This window comes from Hetaerina americana, unplaced genomic scaffold (assembly GCF_022747635.1).
Source record: "Hetaerina americana unplaced genomic scaffold, ioHetAmer1.1.p SCAF_9, whole genome shotgun sequence".
Lineage (NCBI taxonomy): Eukaryota > Metazoa > Arthropoda > Insecta > Odonata > Calopterygidae > Hetaerina > Hetaerina americana.
Window position 1 is genome coordinate 5850560 of NW_027287538.1, and position 24277 is coordinate 5874836.

At 41.9% G+C, this 24277-nt stretch overlaps 1 protein-coding gene across 1 annotated transcript in view; it reads left to right on the plus strand.

Moving 5' to 3' along the window:
• LOC139699004 (nephrin-like) overlaps positions 1-24277 on the plus strand; it is an 874868-nt gene that overhangs the window by 793153 nt on the left and 57438 nt on the right. The window contains exons 6-8 of the mRNA XM_071597999.1: positions 2486-2631; positions 12561-12711; positions 17808-17938. Of these exons, the coding sequence (XP_071454100.1) occupies positions 2486-2631; positions 12561-12711; positions 17808-17938 (428 nt within the window). The remainder of the gene's footprint in view (positions 1-2485; positions 2632-12560; positions 12712-17807; positions 17939-24277) is intronic.

The following is a 24277-nucleotide window of genomic DNA, read 5'->3' on the forward strand; positions in this document are numbered from 1 at the left end:
GGAAACCATAACCAGCACAGGGAAAGAAACTGGGGTGAAACCGGGTTAGTGTTATATATATATGTTGTGTATAGTTATATATAGGTGTTATAAGGTGTGTTATATATATATATATAGGTATATATATATGTTATATATATAAATATATATATATAGGTATATATATGTTATATATATATATATATATATATATATATATATATATATAGTGGGTCGCGGTAGTCCAGTGGGTATAGCGATGGACTGCTGACCAGAGGGTCCCGGGTTCGATTCCCGGGCAAGGCACTCTGGGCACCTGCAGCTCCACCCAAGCAAAAGTGATTTTTCGGGTACCAGGTCTTCCTGGGAAACCATAACCGGCACAGGGAAAGGAACTGGCCCCCCTACCCTGATGTGTGAAGTTTCACACGCCGTGTAGGGCTTAGTACTGGGTGAACTCTACCATCACCTACCAAACCGACCTTCGGGTTAAAAACTGTGTTTATGGTTTTTTTTACAAATATATATATATATGCATGCATGGCGTGGACCACCGAAAATTCGAAACTCAGTGAGTTTATTTCAACATGACCATTCTCATGGCCACGATAGACATCTCTGTACACCTCCATTCCCCACAAAGAAGGCTTAAAAGCCCTGAAACATTACCTCTCCCTACGATCCACACCACACACCCCATCCACAGATTTCCTCATCAAACTGAGCCAAATCGTTCTCAACAAAAATGCTTTTCAATTCAACGACAAAATATATTTACAAATAAAAGGCACTGCAATGGGCACGCGTATGACCCCTACATGAGCCAATATTTTCATGGGTAAACTAGAACACGACTCTCTGCAACAACAAACCCTCAAACCACTCTTCTGGGCCCGCTATATCGATGATATTTTCCTCCTTTGGTCCCACGGACGCGAAACTTTATCCTCTTTCATTTCCTCTCTCAACTCCTCCTCCTCAGTATCGTTCACTTCTTCTATATCCGACTCGAATATCACCTTCCTAGATATCGATATTCACCTCCAAAACAACACGTTTCACACCTCAGTCCACATTAAACCAACCAATAAGCAACAATATCTTCATTTCGACAGCTGTCATCCACCTCATACTAAGCGCTCCATCCCATTCTCACTCTCTATCCGTGGCTTCCGTCTCTGCAACAACACCCCCTCCCAGTAGAAATACTCTGACCAGCTACATGACACTCAGAAAATGTGAGCATCATGAAAAACTACTAAACAGTTAAATTCTCAAACCGTCAACCCATTACACTCCCCTCCCCAAACCAAACCGCCCAAAATGCCCTAATCTAATCACCACTTTCTTCCCCGGAACACACAAAATTAAACATCTAATCCGTGACCTCTTCCCAATTATTAACAACACTCAGTCCACATAACTTTTATTCCCACATTGTCCCTCTGTTTCGTTTAAACGCCCGTCGAACTCGCGAGACATCTTCAAGTCCACAAATCCAACTTCAAGCACCCCCGTCTCTCCCCCGCCCCTATCCGCACCATGCAACCGCCCACGCTGCAAATGCTGTCATCTTCTAAAACCCTCCCCCTCCCTCAGTACCAACTCCCAACCGCTCACCACCTGTACCTCACAAAATATTATGTATCGCCTCTCCTGTAACTTCTGCCCTGCCTTCTACGTGGGCGAATGCACGACCGCACTCTCCCTCCGCATGAATAACCACCGATATTCCACCAAATCTCCCACCTTTCTTAATTATCCTATCCCTACTCACACCGCTTCCCACAATCAATCTTTTGACGACTGCTTCTCCGTTTCGGTGATTGAAATCCTTCCCAAATCTGCATGTATAATAGAGGTGAGAACCCGCGAGATGGCGCATATCTGGGTGGCCCAAACATTCAAACCGCCCGGGCTGAACCAAGCCCACTGAATGCGTCAATTGGCTGCCTACATATCCCCCCCACCCCTTGTTCATTTCCTATTGGTCCCTTACCTCTCCCTCCCCCACCTCTCCCCCGCACATCCCCTCCGCTCTTTCCCGAGAACGCCATTCTGAAGACGACAGCCGAGCTGTCGAAACGTCAAATGACATATTGTGAGTGTCCTTTCTTTGTGTCTCTATATTCTACAATTCTACATCCGTGTTTTTATATACGTATATATATATATCAGTCTGACCTAGAGAAGGCCGGAAGGTTAAACTTTCTGAAATTCGAGTGTCCTTTTACGTGTTATGTATTTTATTTCCTTACTCTCTTGTGCTCTCTAAATGTCACACGCATATCACGCACACACACTCGTGGAGACACACAGTGTGTGTGCGTGACTCGTGCGTGCACGTGCCATCTATGCATGTACATGCATTCATAGATGGCACTGTGGAGGGTCGCACACGCCCGCTTAGGTGAGTTGATTGCCATTATTCCGCCCCCCTCCCGCCCCCCGGCGTTGGACGATCGATTGATTGCCCCTTTTTGCTCTTGTGTCCATCCCACCACAGTGCGGCCCCTGTCCGTGAGGCTCCTCAATAAGCCGGCCCATTTCCGCGCGGACCACGAGTACCAGGTGACGTGCGAGGCGGTTGGATCAAGGCCACGGCCGGCATTTTCCTGGTACAAGAACAGCAGGAAAATCAAGCGGACCAAGGTGAGGAGATCGGATAGATGTGTGTGTGCGTGTGTGTGTCTGTCTGTGCGTGTGGCGTATGATGCATTTCCGGGGAAGAAGCCCCGCCCATTTGCACTTGCTTCTTCTTATAGTGAGCGCGACCGAGAAACTCGCCGGGCGTTTGAATGGCGAAGTCCTCCGGCCAGGAAGGCTTCCGGGGCGGGAAGAATGGAAACCATTCCTTCCTTAGACTCTTTGGCGATTGCCCCAAGCGAAACATTTTACATAACGCGGTCGAAGGACATTCATGCGGATTGCATTAATACTACCTTTCATACCTTGCTGATTCGAGTCATATTTCTGAATTTTTTTATTTATAACTTTGTGCAAAGAATTGAAAATAAAAATACACACGAGCTTGTTCATTAGAAGTTTTGAAAGGCCCATTCGGAACGATAGCTAAATAATATTAACTGATGGCCGTCTCACAAATTTTATGTTATTATTCGCTAATGAACTGCAGTTACACTAGCAAAAAATAGGATTCATTGGAAGAGTACTTGGTAAATGTGATGAAAATCTCAAAGAGAAATGGTATCTTTCGCTGTTTAGGCTTTATTTAGAATATGCCGCAAGAATAAATGGGATCCTCACGAAGTTGGATTGATTGCCGAATTGGATCGCGTGCAGCGTAGAGGAGATAGATTTGCAAAACGTTTTTATGATAACCTTAGTAGCGTATCCAAAATATTAGATAAGCTAGGCTGGGAATCACTTAATGGAGCGATGGGTAAATTACAGATTAAATCTATTGCTTAAATTGGAAGGATATCTCTTTAGCAGTGATGTTGAAAATGTATAACCACACCCATCGTCCTCCGGTATGAGATCATGTCAATAAAATTAGAGCGATTTAGCGTAGAACGGATAGATTTAAGATGTTATTTTTCCGAGGAACGATAAGTAATCAGAATAACAGTTTCTGACCGCGGTAGGATCGGAATTCATATTCGAGTCAAAATTAGTCTTTGTACTCCTATTGACCCCCTGCTACACACCCTAGTGGTGGCTTGCAGAGTACTAAAATGTCTATTTAAAAGTAGAGTTAGGCATCCGACTCTGGTCTCTGAACCCCCTTCTCTGGTTGGCCACATTTTCAGATCTGTGGGAACATCGCATTCCTATGAGAAGAGTGGGAATATTTAAATTGCACACAACGGAGGAGTGGGGACAAGTGGAGGCATAAACTCGTGCATTTCGGCATGTATCCCTTTGCGTGACTGCCATGACATTCAAATATGGCAGAGCCCCACGTACATGAACTAGAGCCAAAGTTCTTTTCCTTCCCACATTTTTATTTTACCTCTAAATAATTGGAAACGTAGACATACTGACATATTTAATACTCGTTTGGTAGTTCTCCATTTTCCAATGAATATTTTAAAATTGAACCGAAAAACTGCATACGTTGTGATGATGCAATTTTTCGGGAACGTAACTGAAGATACATTTTTTGAGAGATTTTTAATTCGTTCATTCATCGCATTAATAAATTTAATTTGGTTATTAAAAAATAAAATAGCCTCGGTTGCAGCCATGGTAGTTTTTATTACACGCGTGCATATTTTTCCACAAATTGAAAAATAACTCCATCGCGACGTTCGTAAAAACCCGAAAAGATCTTTCTAGGAATCCTATTCACAGTTCATAACGGATAAGCTCATAATTCAAGACTCAAATTCATTTATCATGGCGTTCATGTCACTGATGACCGCATTACTATGTTATTGCTACTGTTATTATTGTTCCCCAAGGGAGGTCTTATTCTATGGTTCTTTTTTGCTTTCAGAATAATTAAAATGCATTTCCGCAAGGGAAAAGCTCCCGACTATTGGTTAATATTTTATAATGCTTAGTCATAAAAAAATTAAAATCATAATATGAATAGACGGATGGTAAAAGAGTAAAAGTTGACACCGAGTAGTTTTATGCGCTCCAATTAAATCCTGACTCTCGAGAATTTTTCACTCCTAGAAATATCTTTCCAACGGAGAGGACAATCACAGCAATGTAAAATAATCACTAATTCTTTCTCCATGCATAATACCATTTTATAATATAGTATTCCGATTTCAAGTAAAACAAATGGTTAAAACAATTTGGCAGGTACCTAATTGGTATTAATATAAATTTAAATAAAAGTCCTAGACCACCTGGTTAAAACGCGTGTATTTTTTCACGTCGAGAGAAGAGTTACCGCGGGGACGAATTACAACAGGATCGAGTGAACGCGACTCAGCGGTGTCGGCATTTGCAGGATTTCGTTCCTATGCATCCTCGTGTATTTAAGATCTTACCAAGCGTGAACTTAAGATAAGGGAGGAGGCCGAAAGTCAATGGGCGGATTCCAATTCAAGCAAAGCTTAGGACGAAATAGCTTCTATTCCTGGAAAATTTATCATAAATTATTTCCCACTCGCTGAAGAGAGGTCGGGAAAAGTTTAAGTCAAAAGACAATGGTCGATTTCTTAAATATTTTGAAATAATTTCATAAAGTCTTCACCCCTGGATGTTTTAATTAGGACTTAGGTTGAATATAGAGTTGCTGTATGAGCAGTCGAGGAAAAGTTAGGCGTACTTGTATGTAGACATGCTGGAAAGGATCCAGAAACAATTCCTTAGTATTTTTTCTGCAGGGAATGTAAAGATTAGCCAATGTATAAATATTATGTATGGCACAATAGCCTGCTAACCTTTTATGAACTTGTAGCGCTGAATTTAAAAAGATATGGCATGGGTAATAAGTTCTCATACGAAATAAATTAAAATAAATTTTTAAAAAATATGGAAAATAAAGTTTAATCCTCTATAAATTAAATTTTAATTGACCACAAGACAAGCAAGCGTTTTAACAAACTTTCTCCATCCAATTAACAAGACCCACACATTCTTGTCCCTCATCACTTCTAGCAATGTGCAAGGGATACAGTACCGTGCTTTTTGTATATTTACCATGGAATCAAAGTGCATTCATCTCCAGGGTGATACAGCTAATGAGCAAAGCGGAGAAACGATTATTTTTAATGTTTCTGTAATTAAATAATCTGCGATTAGTATACTGTTTTATACTTTTGCTTCCATGTCATTATTGAATTCGAAATCATTAATGCAATTGAACAAATTGTACTTAATACAAAAATGTATGGTAAACATGAAAGAAATGTAGTTTAAATGTTAAACTTTTTCCCTTATTTTTTTTGGAAAACATCCAGTTCGGTAAAAAGAAAGCTGCAGATAGTTAAGCATAAGTGTTAAAAAAAACTCAAAAGGCATTACGCAATAAATAATCTATATCAATAGGCTGCGATATGAAAATATGCGTTCGACAAAATCCACTTAAAGTATACGTCAAAATTATTGAAATGATATCAATATCATTTCATTTTGATATTCATTCTAGTTGTCGAGGATACAATAATCAATGGACTGATTAGAGGATGCTGCGGGTAAGTACAAGAAAACACAACAAACCGCCGTTTACTTTGAACAACTCTGGACCACATAAAACTCCTCGCTAGATTTATTCCTCCTCCAGCCACGCATTCTTCTTTTCTCAGTCAATTCAATCCTCTGAGAAGGGTATGCCTCTCCTTCCTTTAACTCATCCATGCATAGAATATACCTGGGGATCGAGATGATGCGGTGGCTATGGCATTGGCTTCCTACCCAGAGGGTCCGGGTTCAAATCCCGGCGGTAATGAATATTTTTCATGGGGTTCTCGATCCCTAGTTGAGGTGCTTTGTGGAGGGCACTTTGAGCGAATACGCCGTCCGTCGGATGTGACATTAAGCTGCGGGCCCCTTGGCGCCTTTCGATAAGAGTAGGCTAATGCCGACCCCGAAGGGTTTCTCTCCACCCTTCATCCTTTCCCATCATCCCTAATGGCCCAAATGACCTCAGCTGTCGGTCCCCTCCCTTAAATATTACTATTACTACAATATACCTCCTTTCTGGTGTATTCACCCCCCGCCTCCCCACCCCGCCCCCAAAACATCTACAATATCATGGACCTAAAATTTCCCTCTACGTTCCAATGTCTGCTTTTGCCCCGTTCTTCAAATTTCCCCTTCAAAATCCAATCTTCCCCTACAATAATTATAAGTAATTAGATTTTGACATTCTACTCTCCAGTCTGCCTCGCAACCTGATCTTGAAAGTCTCTTATCTACTCATATCTTAATCATATTTTCTCTAGGCTCAAAACAAAACTACACTCCTTGTCAAAGGTTTTAATAGTTTCCTCTTTCTGCCTTACTTATAATCCTTATGATTTATTATTGCAAAAAACTATATATCAACAGAGAAAACATCACTCGAACAAACTGGGACTCATCTTATCTGTCGGATGACTTTGATGCAAGTGTTTGAGGTTGGATTTAATATCGTGGGTTCCAGCAACAGGATCACGTTGAAATTTCTCCTGAACTCTATGTGCAGCAATGCATCCATTATATTGTGCCTCAAAGTCAATAAAAATGCAATAAATTCGAACGTCTTGCATTGTGAATTTCATAAGCCTCCTTGGAACTGACCAACCGATTTAAGGCTAGTGTTCCAAAAACTGAAAAGCGTTCGAATTACATACTAAATTATGATTCGCAGAAGAGAAAATTAGCCTCACAAAACGAATGTTATGGAAACCAACCCAAGACTTTAAAAGATGAAATCTCGTATTCGCTGGACGTCCGCTTAAACTCGTAATTTTGGAGTCAACGAGGAAACTCAATTTAAGAGTTAAACAAACTTTAAAAAAACCAAAAGATAAAATTCCATAAAAAATTACATGAATATAATGGAAACATTTACCTAATTGTTAGACAATCTTGGATCTTCACGCATCTATTATATTCTAGATGTATTTTACAAGAAAAATTTAAATCGCACTACACTCCATGTAATTAATTGCAATGAAAATTAAATTTGCCGGCGAGAACACAATCGGAAGTAAGCGGAAGCCCCCTCCGCACAATGCGGAGTAGGGAAACGTATTTCCCATGTGTGATTCGCCAACACATCTTTAAAAATACGATATAAAATTCAACGAGGAAACCATTCCGAAAATGAAAGGAGTGAATCTTCAACGTTTAAGGCCAAAACAAATTTTGATCAATGCTAATTGCACTAACATCCCTGCCACGGGTCAGTTTCGTAAAGCATCCTGCAGTATTATTCTGAATAGTATGAAAACTTTAATTTATACAATTCAATTACATTTATCGTATTTTCGAAATAGCATCGTGGTCAAGAGCATACTTCCATCACACAATATGGAGAAAGGCCAACGTGCCGAGAACGATAGTCAGACAAAGACGCAATTATTATTGTGTAGTCTACCGGTCAAGGTAGGTTTTGGATGGACACAACTATTAAGTAAATATTTGGTGACTCCTAACAAAACATAATCCAAAACCCTACTCTACAACAAGTCCCTCTTTATCTCCTTGTACTTCCTCCTTCCCTTCATTCCGCCCAACATCCCTATCGCCTATTCCTGCCCTTTCCTCGTTTGCTATTCTCTCCTCTATTACTGTCTTCAAAACCCCTCTGCCGATCAATACGCCCTCCATCCATTTGTCTTGCCTCCATAGGATTTCTCCCAACCAACCCCTCTCTTCGCCCACCATACCAAGAACTTACTCATTTGTTTTCCTTTCGGTCCATTTCACCTTCTCCATCCTTCTCCACATCCATATTTCAAAAGACTCCAATCTACTACTACAGGGTTCGTCCGGAAAATAAGTGTACTGATTTTTTCCCGCCGCTCCAGGCGCGCCCAGCACCGCTCTGACGGGCTGCGATTGGAGGGGGGTATGTTGGCAAGCGACGCTGAAAAAGGCAGTCGGCTCTGAGCTGTGGTGTAGTGAGGAGCTCTGTTAACGCAAACCTCCACGCTCGACCCACGTCACGGAACGCGATGCCGAAGTTTTTGGAGCAGCGTTATTCCATCAAATTTGCGGTAAAGCTTGGGAAATCGTCTACCGAAACTGTCGGTATGATTAACCAGGCTTACGGGGAGTCAGCCATGTCCAGAAACATGATCTTTCGGTGCCACAAGATGTTCGTGGAGGGCAGAGAAGAGGTCGACGACAAACCACGGCCTGGACGCCCATCAACGACACTCACCGACGAAAATGTGCGAAAAGTTCGCAATGTACTGAACTCTGATCGTCGTCTTAGTGTTCGGATGATAGCAGAGCAGTGTAATGTGCCAAAAACAATAGTGCACGAGATTATTAGGGAGCAATTACAGATGCGAAAAATTTGTGCAAAGTTGGTGCCGAAAGTGCTCAGTGATGATCAAAGACTCAATCGTTTGGAAATCGCGACACAACTTGCGGATCACTGCAAAAATGATCCACATTTTTAGAGAACATTGTTTCGGGTGACGAGACGTGGATCTTTGAGTACGACCCGGAGTCGAAGAGACAAAGGGCGGAGTGGCACACCCCATCATCACCCCGTCAAAAGAAAGCTCGCATGAGCAAATCTCGGATCAAGGCGATGCTCATTGTCTTTTTTGGCAAAAGGGGAGTCGTCCACTACGAATTTGTACCTGAACGACAAACTTTAAATGCTGCATTTTACGTCCAAGTGCTCGACAGGCTTCGAAAACGAGTCGCCCGCGTCCGGCCAGCGATCAAAAACATCTGGCGGCTGTATCACGACAATGCGCCGTCTCACACCGCGCTGGTCGTTTCGGACTTCTTGGCCAAGCACGGCGTGGCAACGCTGCCGCACCCGCCCTACAGCCCGGACTTGGCACCACCGGACTTCTTTCTGTTCCCGAAGATAAAGAGCAGTTTGAAAGGAACGCGATACGGGACTTTGGACGCCGTCAAAGAGGCCGTGACGACGTGTCTTCGAGAGGTTCCCGATGATGCCTTCGCGGGAGCGTTCCAGGAATGGAAACGCCGCTGGAACAAGTGTATAGACTCACAAGGGTCCTATTTTGAGGAATATTAGCTTAAGATATGTAAAAGTGTAATAATTTTTTTTTCCTGAGCTCAGTACACTTATTTTCCGGACGAACCCTGTACATCCTCCTGCTTCAAAGACCATGTTTCCACGCCGTACATAGCTACGCTCCATTTCAAAATTTTTAGCGAGCCTTTGAAGGCGAAATATGATAATGGTAATACAACTACCCCATGTAGAGAACGTGTGGACTTTGATCAAGGCAACGAACTCGTTAATCCTGTTAAAATTCCTTTCTCTCGTTTACTTTGTGTCAAATCAATTCCTTTTCCGATCCTGGTACGTGCTCACTTGTCTAAAGATACAATGAAGTGGAATTCACTCACCACTCCAATGCCCTCCGGCAGTTCGCCACTGGGGATGTCGATGGACAAAAATACGTTTCCCGTCGCTAGGAGCACGTGACATTCATGCTCAAAAGGCATGAGAAAATATTTTCGATGAGAATGCAAAAAAAATTGAATCGTCGCAATATCTTGATGCGCGCGAAAACTTTTTTCCCCGCACAGGGAGAATATGTCGCCGGCCATGACAGCGTTGTTTAATGATTGCGAATAAGAGCGAGCTCGTGCCGGGCGCCCCTGGATAATCAATTTAGCGCGTCCTCCATCGTCACGTTCACGTATGCATTGCCCTGCAAGCGGAGCATGGCAAAGGTGACCTCGGGCATGGAGCAGGGGGTGGAAACATCCCTTCCCCTCGGTTGCCAGGAGTGAGGACGGCACTGGCCCCCTGGTTCTGTTCCCTTGTCTTTCTTTTCCCTCGGAGAGTAATGGCCAACGACTCACTGAATGCACCATTACTCTGGGCCCACCCCTAATGGGGAGGTTATTATAGTATCAAAGTAAAATATTCGAGGGTAACCACTGCATCGGATCTCTCTTGGGGAAAACAAATACGCTCAAAATGCGGAAGGATGCTATAAAAAGCTGGCATTCGTCAAACGTATAGTCGCAAGGTGTAGCGACAGCGACGAAAAAGCGAATAAAACGTACTGTTTTTCTTTAGTTAGGCCTCACATGTATGCCTTACTAAAGAAAAATAGTACGTTTCCGTATTTTTAAATGGATCCCATGCGCTTCGCACTCGCGCGTTCGATATCCATTTAAAAAAACATTGATTGTAGAATTGAATAGGGTACAGAGAAAGGCCGCTAGGCTCGTGAAAACCTCGTACCTAAGGACACAAAGCGTCGTCGGAAATTTAATACAGAATCTGGAGTGGGAACCTTAAAAGATGCGACAACGCAGGGCTAGGTTAAACTTATTACGAGGATATAAAGTGTGCGGTTTTGCATCCGACATTGGAGACATAATTAAGCCACGTAATTACATAGGCCGGGCGAAAATCGCCACAAAATTAGAGAGTTATACTGTCGAACTAACAGATACAAGCATTCGTTTTTCCCACGCTTTATTCGCCACAACAGCAAAAGGAGGGGCACATAAGAAAATAATTGTCACATTGTCGAGAATAGGTGTGCCCGACATTAAATTCACTCAAAATACTATCCATGGCTGGCGTTCAAACACTCCGCCTCACCGTGCGCCCTTGTGCCAGGTAGGCGAATGTATATGGGTATACACAATAAAATCTATGGTATTTGTGAATTTTCCGTCCGGAATACGTAGAATACTAACCGGTAATACGTGTCTGAATTGTAAGAGTGCCTGCCCCCTTACAATGATTTTTTCTTGCCCTTTTTTGAAGGCATAGGAACAGCTACTAACCATGTAACACTCGTGATATATGTAGGCATGTTGCATGATTGGTGCTCGGGCGCCCCCTTTCCAGGGTTTTGGGTGGATTGCCGGGTGCCAGGTGCCTGAGGAAATAGAGGGGAAAAACAAAGGGTCTCTCCTACCGTAGTAAGTGGGGGTAATAATACAATTTTCAACATCACTGCTAAAGAGACCTCCTTCCAATTTATGCAAGAGCTTCAATCTGTAATTTAACCTTCGCTCCGTTACTGATTCCCAGCCTAGCCCCTCTAATACTTCGGATACGCTACTAAGTTCAACGTAACAGCGTTTTACAGATCTAGTAGCTCCTCTACGCTGCACGCGATCAAATTCGGTAATCAATCCAACTTCGTGAGAACGCCATATAGTACCAGCAGCATATTCTTTAAATGACACCTAACCAGTGAAAGATGACATTTCTCTTTGACCTTTTCATCACATTTACCCAGTACTCTTCTAGTAGGTCCTAATTTTTTGTCAGCTTGTCCACATATGTGTTTTAACCAGGAGAGATCATGAGTGAGGGTAAGGCCCAAGTATATTTAATCTAGTCTACACATTCCATTTCGGTGTTCCCGATGAAGTAGGCGTTCAGGATTTTAATCATATCAGTATTTTTAATATTTATTTGTTGGTATCCTGCAAGCCACCGCTAGTGTGTGCGTGGAAGGGAGTGAATACGCACCAAGCTAAGCGACCAGGTAAAATAATTTCCCATTCGCATCTCCGTGCCTTCTCATCGAGAGAAGTGTCGAAGGTGAAAGAGCAAATAAAGCGCGGGGAAAACAGGAGAGGGCTCCAATACATTGGAAGAAACAAAGCAGCTTAGAAGTGGAAGTGGCAAACGTAGCAAAGATATTTATCGCAAAATAAACATAGAGGTAAGGAGTATATAATTATTTTAGTACCCTGCAATCCACCGACAGGGTGAGTGGCAGGGGGTTAATATTTATCTGTCACAAGTATAAAAGTTTTACAGTTGACTAGACTGTTAATTTTCAATTTATTACTATTTGTTGGCAGTGTGGACCTAAACGCGGATGGAACCGAGACGATAAAGAAAGTCATCGCATTATCCTCCGCCATCATTCGGGTCCAAATATGTGCAAATTAATGTCCAACCGCGGCATGTTCCGATTGATCCTCCCCTAACTGAATCCCAGACTGCAAACATCTCGTTCTCTTTTCAGTGGCTAGAGGCCGGCAATGACACGGTGGCCCTGAGCATCTTATCGCTGACCCCTGGGCCCGAAGACGACCGCCAGCAACTCAAGTGCCACGCGCAGAACCCGTCCATCGAGTCGTCGGGAATAGAGGACGTACTCACCATGAATGTGCTCTGTGAGTGAGAGAGGGGGGGCCCCCTCCCGTCGACACCCACGCCTCCACCCGCCCTCCCGCTCCCTCCCTCGACACCCTCCCCCCCCCCCCCGCGAGGTTCAAGCACCGACCGCCGGAATCCCAGTTCCCGCGAATCCCGCGAGTCGCTCCTGACTCCACCGTCCAGCACTGAGAACGCCTCGCGCCCTGAAATGAATAACGCATTCCGGAACACATTAGGCGTCGCTGAGGCTGACCCGAGACCACAGTGACGGAAAACCCTTATTTGCGACCCTCATCACGCATGGGTTGCAATATCAGGGCAGGGGTATCGTAACAACCCCGCCATCAGCTTTTGAAGCAGTCCATGGTAATAATAATCAGCATTTGAATCAAAAATGGAGGTTTAAAATCTAAATTCGGCTGCATGATAAAGCAGCCTATTTTTTTTAATGCGCCGGTCGGCCGGACCTTGTAAATTTGAAACCCGGTAGTAGATGCCTCCTCCACTCTCGAGGTGCCTGGAGCTCACCGCGGACTTGATTTAATCTAATGTCGGATACATTCAAGCATAGAATAACTAATCGCATAGTATGGAGGCTTGCGCTGCGGCATCAGGTAAGAGGCATTGGCCAGAACTGCACACAGAAATGATACATTGCCGTTTAAAAAAACAATACGCATGATAAACTAAAGTAATTGATTTAAGTTATCTACAAGTGCCATGAAGAAGAGCAGAGTCTTAAATGGTAAGATAATAGCGCCAGGAATAAGATTAAACGGGATTAAAGACACCTCAGGTAAAAGTGTGCAAGACAAAGTAAAGAGAATGGCAAAGAAGAAAAACTATGGTATCGAACGATATCCAAATAGGATGCAAAAATTAGAATTTGCATGTTATGTAAGACTTACGCTACGCTACAACCACAAGCACAGTTTAGATATTAAAAAAATATAATAAGCAATGTGCACATATTAACCAATAAGTACAACCAAAAGTAATGAGCAAAAAGAGTGGAAATGAATAGTAAGAAATACATTAATAAATGTACAAAGATGTAATCAATGTACTTAAACTAGGACCATTAACAGCAAGATTAAAGTTAACCTTGAGCAAGTAAATCATAAACAAAACGTAACAGATGCCAAAGCAGCAATGATATATTTGATATTTTAGTAACCTGAAAGCCACCGCTTGGGTGTGTGGCAGGGGGTGAATACGCACTAGACTAATTTTTACCCGAGCATGACACTCCCGCGGTCGGACAATGTTGTCTTGGTCCCTCATCGATCGTGGAAAAAGTCACATCTTAAATCTTCCAGTTTTACACTTAATCTCTCTTATTTTATTCAGATGATCTCTCCTAAAATTTGATTATTAGAAATAATAGATAAAATGTTATATTAAATGTATCCGTAGATCAATAGGAATAAGGGATCGATGTGCATAGTTGATAATTTCGGTTCGTCTTTGGAGCTGCGACCAAGGGCAAATGGGCATGTGAAGGTCCCTTTAGCTAAGGGAGGGGCGAGGATTGAAATATTGTGACAGGGTATGATATATTGGTTGGCCAGAGATTAGCGGAGATAAAAAAGCGTGAGTGGGCGTCAAGTCCACAACAGCAGAACAAGAATTTGTATTTTCTTATCGGGACTGAAAAGAAAAAAAAAAGACATTTCAAGAATAAAATTGCTCTCATGGTACATTTAATATTTTAATCGACTCATAATTCAACAAATTAGCGCTACTTTAGCCGCATTTGTTTTAATATTTTGCGTACGCTCACACACAACATTTCCATGACGATTTGAAAAAGTGAGGATTTTAGTTAGCGAATTAGCAAGAAAATCGCACGTCACGGTTTTAAATGGAAAAGAAAAGGCAAATAGCAAATATGGATAATACAAAATGTTCAAAAATCGAATATACAGAATTAATAAAATCATTTCATTAGTATTACCTCTGCTTACATTATCATTACTCTGAAGAGGGATAAATTAAAAAATTGGCTATTGTATAAATGACAAAAGTTTACCTATATGTAATATCCCAAAACATTACCTTCGCCACACATGACAAAAGAGCGATTATTTTATGTGAGTTTTTTTAAATCTTTCATTGGATGAGTAACTCCTGCTCGAAAACGGTAAAACCACTCTCAGTTAGAGGCTACATCAATGTGCAAGGAAACCAGTTAAAACGACATGGAAATGAAAATAAGTGCCTGTGTACATAATTTATGCAAACCAAGCACTTTGTGGTTTCTGTTTTGAGAATACATTTTCAAGAACGTTTATTAAAGTCTATGACGAGTAATTTTGATGCCAAACAAATTTAAATCCAACTTTGTTATTTCAAGGCAGGCTCACTTCAATTTGCAGGGTTGATGTCAGTTTTGGACAACTTACTTGTGCACAAAGCGCTTCATGCCACGGGCAATTAGCGTCGCCGAAAAGGACAGCGTTATGATCTCGACGCACATAGAAGTTTCCAAACTGGAAATATAATACGCGATTACAAAATGACTTTTACATACCCGTTCATTCACTTGGACCACTCAAAATGAACGAGTTTGGATGGCTGCCTCCCGATCAGCACAATACATAAATATCGCAAAGTGAGGAATATCGACATCACATTCTGTTGATATTACAGTTATCATTTTAAAAAAAACCGAATTGATTTCAAATAAAAATATCTAGCCATAATTTTACAAATTCCTTTGAATATACTGGCATGCATACAATAATCAATCAACAACGTTCGTGAAATTTAAATCTTCTCTCACTAAAATGACCTCGGAAATGTTACCTTTGTAACATTTCCGAGGTTTGAGGAAAACACGCATTTATGCCTTGATGCTGACGTGATTCGCCTACGCCCCAGCGATTATTGATCACTCCGACGTGAATTACAATGCCCCTTGATGAAAATGCGGCTCACTGCGTCAATTCCTTCATCCCGAACACACTTCCCTGCTCAGATTAATGAAAAGGTTCTCATCTCCTGAAGTATGCATGAAGACGTCGGGGCAATAAGCAATTCCCAGCGATGGAGGATAACATTCGTCGTGATTTAATTCGATACGAAGCTTTTCGGGGTCGAATTTTGGACCTGGAGACAGCGCGTCATTCGCACTGCGACAGACGGCTAATTAATATCGGAGTGTGACCAATTACCTCCTCCCTAAATTGATGCGTAGATTGGACTTGCCGGTGATTAACACTCTCCCTGAAAGCATTCACGCGAAACGCAGTTATTACCATTATGGATTGCCATCGGAAAGAATGGAAAAAACCGGCGACAATGGAGAAATGTCACGATGCCACGAGGCGATTGCATTCCCGTCCTGAATTCGGTTTTCGGGGTTGGAGAAACAAAGCCGACGTTTGGCCCCATTTGCCTATTCTTTTCCAGGTAGTAATCTGATGAGAAGGGGCTGCATCGGTACTGTAAATTATTCCAGCACACCCTTGTGGACATACATCGGAACAATACGAAATTCTTTTCCCATCCGCCATTGTTTTCTCCGACTACCCAATTTCTCCCCAACACTTCGCTCTTTCCAAAGAACTGACTCCCTTCTCAGAATTCCTCGCTCGCCAAATATTCGCTTTTCTTTCGCGAACTTTAACATCCACCTTCCTCTCAAGAACTACTGCACTAAGGCGGGTGAAATTCTTATTCGAATTTCTCCCGCCATATTTCTCTTTCGTCCAAAAAATTCGAAAGTATTTTCATTCTTAATTATTTATTCAAAAGACAATGAGTCTCGGTGATCGATTCTCCCTCCTTCTCTAAAATGCTTCTTACAAATACATCTTACTCCATTTACTTACCACGTACCTCATTAGAAATAGATACAATTTTCCTCCTAATGGTAACATGCTCATTTCTATCGGCAATATCGCCCAATTATGTGAATTGTTACATGTGTTCTAACTTATGATTTCAACTCAAATATTTACTTTAAGCTTTGTGCATTTTGAAAATTTAATAAACTATAACATGGAAATAAGTAAAGGAAAATGAAAATTGTCCATTGACAAATTTTGCATGGCAAATAATTCATTATTGATTAAATTTGAAACATAAGCCTAGAAAAATGACCGTTATACATATTCCCGTTTTTTACGGACGAAACGTTTTATTAGTGCTATATTTAGAGTACTCTTGAATAGTGGTTCGTTATCTTTTTTCCATGGAATTTTCCTCAATGAAAATGGAAAAGTGGATTCCTAAAAAAGTTTCATCCAGAACGGTACCGTTCTAGCAATTCCAAAAAGATCTTTCCAAATTATGACTCACTTTCTTAGTAAATAAATCAATAAAATTGCGTGGGAACACTTGAAGATATGTCAGTAAAAAGATAAAAAGCATTTATGTATGACGCGTATTTGAATGCTTAGTCATGCTTCATCTTTTAGATGTGACTTCGCCGGTATTGTCAATTTCGTTGTTGCGACAGCAGCCAGTTACTTTCTCCGACGCTCCCCCTTTTTACCGTTGCTACGAATAGTGCGCGGGAAAAAGGAATACTTGAAGCCATCAGTTCGACTGTCTCAATCTCGAATCTTGTGGCAATTGTCAACGCTAATTGTTAGTGCACTACACATCAATGCCCACCAAGAGTCCCAGGGGTGGCCACATTTCAATTTTTTTCGTGATAAATCTCTCAGAAATCAGGCGTTAAACGAATTTTTTAAAGAATCGAGAGGATTTGTTCGGGGCATATATAACAAACTGTCAGTCAAAAGTTTGTATTCATTAGCCCGGGCGTCAATTTGATCGAAATGCTAGAGCCAAGGCCTTCAAAAAGAGCCACCACGAACTGAGCTTCCTTCGCCTAAGAAGACGAGTCGGTACAACTTACCGTACTTGATTTAATAATGTTATTTAATGGGGCACCATCGTGTAAAGTGGTCGGTCGACGCGGCGAGGCCAGTGCGGTTGCCCGGGACAGCGCCCTTCCCTCAACAACTAAACCCTTTCTCCACATGAAGAGCCCACCCCTTCCCCCACACTAACCTCCCCCCTCCCTCCTCTCCCTCCCCCCCTCCTCTATGTTTTCTCTCTCTAATCGTGGCTTGCATGAATATTCCACTTTGCGATGCAGATCCGCCGCAGGTGAGCCTTCAGCTGGGGAGTTCACTCAACCCGAACGAGATCAAGGAGGGCGACGACGTATACTTCGAGTGCCAAGTGAGGGCCAACCCGCGAGAGCACAAGATTATATGGAGGCACCAGGCAAGTGAGACCACCTTCCTTTCGACACCCCCACCCCCCCCCCTGTCCCCGCAGTGTGAACGTTGGATCTTGTCGAAGAAGGCTTTAAACCGTGGGAAACAAAAGGCGAGAACTCAAATGCAGAGTTATGGACTCCTAAGAGTCTCTACTAACAGCGATGCAGACCGGCGGCACACAAATGAGTATTGATGAATGTTGTCGACAACCCGTCATAGGACCAGACTGGATATTAGATATTTTACGTGACGTGTCCTGCGAGGGTGTGTGGCAGGGGGTGAATACACATCGGACTAATTTTGACCCAAACATGACCCTATCGTGGTCGGATAATGTAATTCTGATCCCTTATCGTTCGTGGAAAAAATGACATCTTATATCTATCTGTTCCACACTTAATCTCTCCTATTATTATATTGAAATGATCTCTCCTACCGTAGTATGATGGGGGTAATAATGCATTTAAATATCATCACTGCTAAAGAGACATCCTTCCAATTTCATGTGAAAGATTTAATATGTAAATTTAACATTCACTCCATTGAGTAATTCTAAAACTAGCTCCGCTAATAATTTGGTTACACTACTAAGTTCATCATAACAACGTTTTACGAATCTAGCTCCTCTACGCTGCACGCGAACCAATTCGGCAATCGATCCTAATTCGTGAGGATACCGTAATACACTTACAGCATATTCTAAATGAGGCGTTACCAGCGAAATATAATAGTTCTCTTTGACCTTTCCATCACATTTACCAAGTGCTCTTCTAATAAAATTTAATTAGTAATTTAAGCTAATTTTTGTTAGCTTGTCCACATATTCCCACGTATGTGTTTCACCCAGGAGAGATCGTAGGTGAAGGTATCGCCTAGGTATTTAATTGAGACTACTCATTTCATTTCGGTGTTCCCGAAGTTCGGTGTTCGTGTGGGAATTTCTCTTTTGTCCAAGTAGTCGATAGATATTATTAATATCTATATTTCATGACAATTAGGCAGCCAGTGGCAACGGTCTAGTGTTTCACCCTTATAATAAGATAGAAGAACATATATGAAGCAAAATGCAATTGAAAATAATGCCAATTGAGGATTCTCCAAATTCCCAACCGTGGCTGTACCATCACACATGGCCGAGGTTCGCATCGCATGGTGCAACGGAACGCACCGTTTTGACTCCACATACGTATACCATCCAACTTCTCACGCCGTCCACGTCACGTATTTTTAGGAATAATATAATTAATAATCACCGACAAATTAAGTTTTCTATCTAGTCCTTTGTCCTGAGACTGCATATTCACCTACTCTTAAAACTCCTAAAATTTGATGGAAAGGGCTCAAACCACCCTCCAGGTAACTGGTTTCATTCAACAGTACTCCTATTCAAAAATTAATATTTTTTCTTGTTTCTTTTGTGTTCTTATTTTTATTTTAAAACTGTGGTCGTACTTTTCCATTTAAAACCTAGTTTTCCTCTCTCCTTGCATAAACATTCCCACGCTTCGTCATTTTTAATTATTTTGTGCATCACATCTAACCTACTCCTTTTTCATTTATTTTTTAAACTCTCCAATTACGAAATATAACCAAACGGTCAGCTCACTGGTCACATTTTTCGCCAGGGTAACGAAAACCAAATATTTACCACGTTGACGCGCGATTCCTATCACGTTTTCGGTGACCTTCTCCACGGTACTTCCAGCTGTGCATACGTAATTCTCATGAGATCACCAATTGACTGTAACACAAGATACTTTTTGTGGTCAAAGTTCACTATTCTCCAAGGAATCAAGAGTTCCAACTTTCCACGATTTTAAATACCAGATCTGTTCCAGATTTGTGAGTCCATTAAAAATTATATATTACCAGAATTGATACATTCACTCAAAATAAGTCTTAGAAATAGCACCCTGGTGCGTCCACACACCCCTGCCAGAGGGTTCTCCACGCTTCGTACGCCTTCTGGAAGGCGGCGCTCGAAATGCTGCTAAGCTCCCTCGTCACGACCTGTTGTAACGCTTCCCCAGATCAGTGGCGACGTCGTTTTTGCACGCATTTTAGGCGGGGGAGAGGAAGAAGCCTGGTGGGGCAACGTCAGGGCTGTCAGGTGGCTGAGGCATAGTCTAGAAGCTCCTGGCATATCCGCGTGCGAGTTTCCTTTTGTTCGTCCGAGACCACTCGCGGCACCATCTTCACTCGCACCTTTCTCATGCCCACGTTTCCGGTCACTAGTCGATGGACATCACTTTTAGGGATGCCAAGTTCATCAAAAACTATTCATACACTTAATTTGCGATCTCTGTCAAACAAAGCTTATCCACTATTGCAAGATATTCGTCATTTTTGGGGTGGATGGGCATCCCGAACGTTCGGCATCTTCGACATCTTCACTGCCCACCCACATCAACTTTTGCCAATCAAAAACACCCGACCTACCCATGTCGTTATCACCATTAGCTGCGTTAAACATGTCATTATTCTCTTCCCCGGTTTTGCCTAATTGCACGTAAAACTTGATGGCGTAGCGCTGTTCCAAAAACCGGTTCGTGACGGAACGTAACGAGGTCACGCTATAGAGGTTTCGCAGACGATCGATCCGCATTCCACGAATGCTGGTAGTTAACCGCCACCAGTCTTTCCCGAGACTCCCCTCCCCCTAATTCAGCCGGAGAAACTACCGCTCATCCGTCCGTCTATCTGGGAAAACAATAAGTCATACTACCTTTGGGACAGACCTTGTATATCGTGTCACATTTTTCATTCATGTACTTTAATGTTTATAGCTGGACAACGGTGGAAGTTATGCCGATTAGATGTGTAGGATTTTCGATTTAACAGATTTCACGAACATTCTGCCTCATTCGTAGGCATGACTAGCAGTAGACTAGGCGCCAGGGTGACAATTTTCCACCAAAAGATGACTAAATCAAAGGAAATCGCTTCTCGAAAGGTAGCTTTACTCGTTAATCTAGTTCGATATTTTATTTTTAATTTATGTAAAAAGAGCTCTATCCACGGTCACTGATGAAGTCCCCTCCACGTACACTGTTCACAGGCTCTCACCCAATCCGCAAGGTAAGAAGCTACTTGCCTTTTAATTCATGTATCATTTATTTCTGTGAATGACTACACCAAAATACTGTAAATCCGGCGTAATAAATCTCTACGAATAATCTTGGTGTGTCCTCAGGGAATTATAAATGATAATGTTGGCTACTTCGTTTTTTCTCCCTTCTATCACTTCCGTGGATTTCGATTTCTGCTGCCAAGAAGAAAATCAATTTCCCGCCTTCTTAAATTTATTTTAAAAGACAGAGTCGGGCTGGAATCCATGAAGAGAGCCATTTTTTTGTCTTCATTAGTATGCGATGAATGCATTTCCCGTGAACGAAGACGTAACCTATGCTTTTTTATTGAACCTTTAAGAAAAAACGCTTGACTATTTCATTCTATCTTCGTGGATGATATACGAGCCTTCGCAGGGACATTGCGTGGTTAAAAATATTTAGTATGCAAAATTTATAATAAAAATATTACTCCTAATTCATTTTAAATATGATAAAAGAAATTTTCGTCGAGTGCTTTATGAATATTTTGGCGCAAAATTAAACAGGGGAGATACTATGGCGATAACGGGTAAAAAACTGATCACTAACATATCCGGCTGTCTTCCTATCAAGGCATTGTCTGACAAGGGATTAAGGGGTAAGGGGCAGTTGTCGCCCGACTTGTGCGATGAAAAATAAAGCAAAACCCATTGGAAAAAGTCCCATGTTCGTCATCAGCTACGAAGCGATAAATAATCATCAAGTTTCTATGGAAATGTGAAGACAGAATGGAAGCCTACAAGGATTGCTATGGTTGCCGTGAAACACCAAAATCTGAAAAAATTAAATCCTAATAATTATATATTTACATGATTAAGTGTCGGTAGATATCCTTGGGGGAAATCACACCATTAACGCAATTAGGAAAGGCCTAATATTACCTCAGGGAAGCACTCAACCGAAAAGGATGGGATTTTAAGGCCTAAAAGATTCAATTTTATAACTCAGTAAAACTAATAACTCAGTTAACTAAACCAAACGCTTAACAAATATCTAAGCGTTTAAATTCTTTTGCAGTGTTAAAATGTAATCATTTGCATGTAAAATTAATCAACATCGAGAATTCATAGGGAGTATTCTGTAATGGACGTTCTTTATTTGACTCAAATAAACGTAGTGGTGGGCCCTTCGAGGAACATAAGTCATTACAATTTAGCGAACGCTCGGCTCCGTTCGTTGAAAGGTGAACCTTCATTACAATTCAAAACCTCTCTGCCCAAATCCACATCTGCATTTGGCACTCAAGGCAAACGTTTTACCGTAAAAAAATTAGTCAAAGTTCATCATCATGATCATCAGTATTTCAATCCTAAGATTGGTCAACTGCAACCCTCACTTCTTCCCTATTTAGTGTTAATTCCCTCACCCTCGCCTGATAGGTCCCTCGTTTTACGTCCTACTTAATTTTCCCCATGTACTTGGCCTTCCTCGCTGTATCTTCCCTTCAGTTGTTCCTTCTATTATGTTTCTAACTAATCCATTGTGCCTCAATGTTTGTCCAATCCATCTAGTTCTTCTTGGCCGCAGAGCTCTTCTGATGGCCCTTTTGCTCCCTTCTATATACTTCATCGGTCCTAACTTTGTCTGTCCATTTGATCTTCAGCATTTTCCTCCAGCACCTAGATTCAAATGCTTCTCGTATTCTTCGTTGGTCCATGTATCCGATCCGTAGAATGCCATGCTCCATAAGAACGCTTTGACGAACTGCTTCCTTGTTTGCAATCTTGTGTTCTTTGAACATAGTAGTAGTTGCCTCTTCTCAATGAACGCCTTCTTTGCTTGGGCTATTCTTCGCTTGATGTCGGTCGAGCTTCTTCCATCCCTTCCGTCAAGTTATACTGCTCCTCAAGTAGATGAAGGATTCCACTTGCTCTAGTTTCACCGCTCGAATTGTGATTTCTGCATTCAGCTTCTCCCATTCACACTCAAGGATTTTCGTTTTCTTCTTGGTGTTGATGCTCATATTATATTCCCGAAGTACTTGGTCCATAGTATTGAAGGTCCTCTCGTGACTCTGCTGCTACTGTGATGTCGACTGCGAACCGCAGCATGTTCATTTCTTCTCCATTTACCTTGACTCCTTTGATACCCAATTCTTGTATTTATTTTATTGCCTCTTACAGATATATATTGAATATTGCTGGCAAGAGGTTGCATCCTTGTCTTACTCATTTGTTTATTTTGGCTTCTATTTTTCTTCCATTTTCTGTTTACACTGTTGTGACCTGATTCTTGTAAAGGTTATGGATAATTCTTCTGCCGTTGTAGTCCAATCCAAGCGCTTCTAGTTTCTTGAACATCTTGTTCCATTCGAGATTGTCGAAGGCCTCCTCCAAGTCCACGAAAGCCACATATAATGGCTTGTTTACATGGATCAATTTTTCCTCCGGTACCCTATTCCATCACTTGCTCTCAGTTTTGGCTGAATCCGAATTGGTTTTCCGAGTGGCTCTCATCCCCCTTTCCTTATATTCGTTGGCTGATTATCCGAGGGAGAATTTTCGATGTTAGAAGTAAGGCTGCTTTCTTCGCATTTATCTGTTCTTGGTTTCTTCGGTATTACAATCATTAAACTCTTCTCGTAGTCTTCAGGTAGTCTTCCACTATCGTAGACATTTCCATTATTTCAAATAGGGTGTCCTTTACATTGGCCCAATCATAATTTCTCCTTTTATTTATCAACTCCCGGTGATTTGTTGTTCTGCTGGTCTTTCACGGCTCGGTCGAATTTCCTTCTCAGTATTTCCGGGCCCCATTCGTCTTCTTCTATCACGCTTTCCTCTTCAATTAAGTCACCTTCGAGTGGAGTGGGCCCTTGATAGAGATCCTCAATGTATTCCTCTTCCTTCTCTTCCCAATGCCTTCATTTCTGACAGTATCTTTCCATTATCATATTGGACGTCGTTGGATTTTGTTTTTCTTACTCCGATTTGTGTTTTCACCAGTTCATAAGCAGTTTCACTGTTTCTCTTCCTTTGGTTGCCATTGATTTCCTTGCAGCAGCTTTCTATCCACTCTTCCTTGGCCTTCTTGCACTCTCGTATGGTTCCGCAACTCCTTGTAAAGGGCTTCCTCAGTTTCATTTCTTGGATTCTTGTATTTTCTTCTCTCCTCTATGAGGTCTCTTATTTAAGCTGTTGTCCATGGCCGTTTGGTTGGCTGTTGCCGCCTTACGCGCGTGTTGTTCATCTGCTACTTCGGCTATGATATTCTTCAATACCTTCCATCGTCCT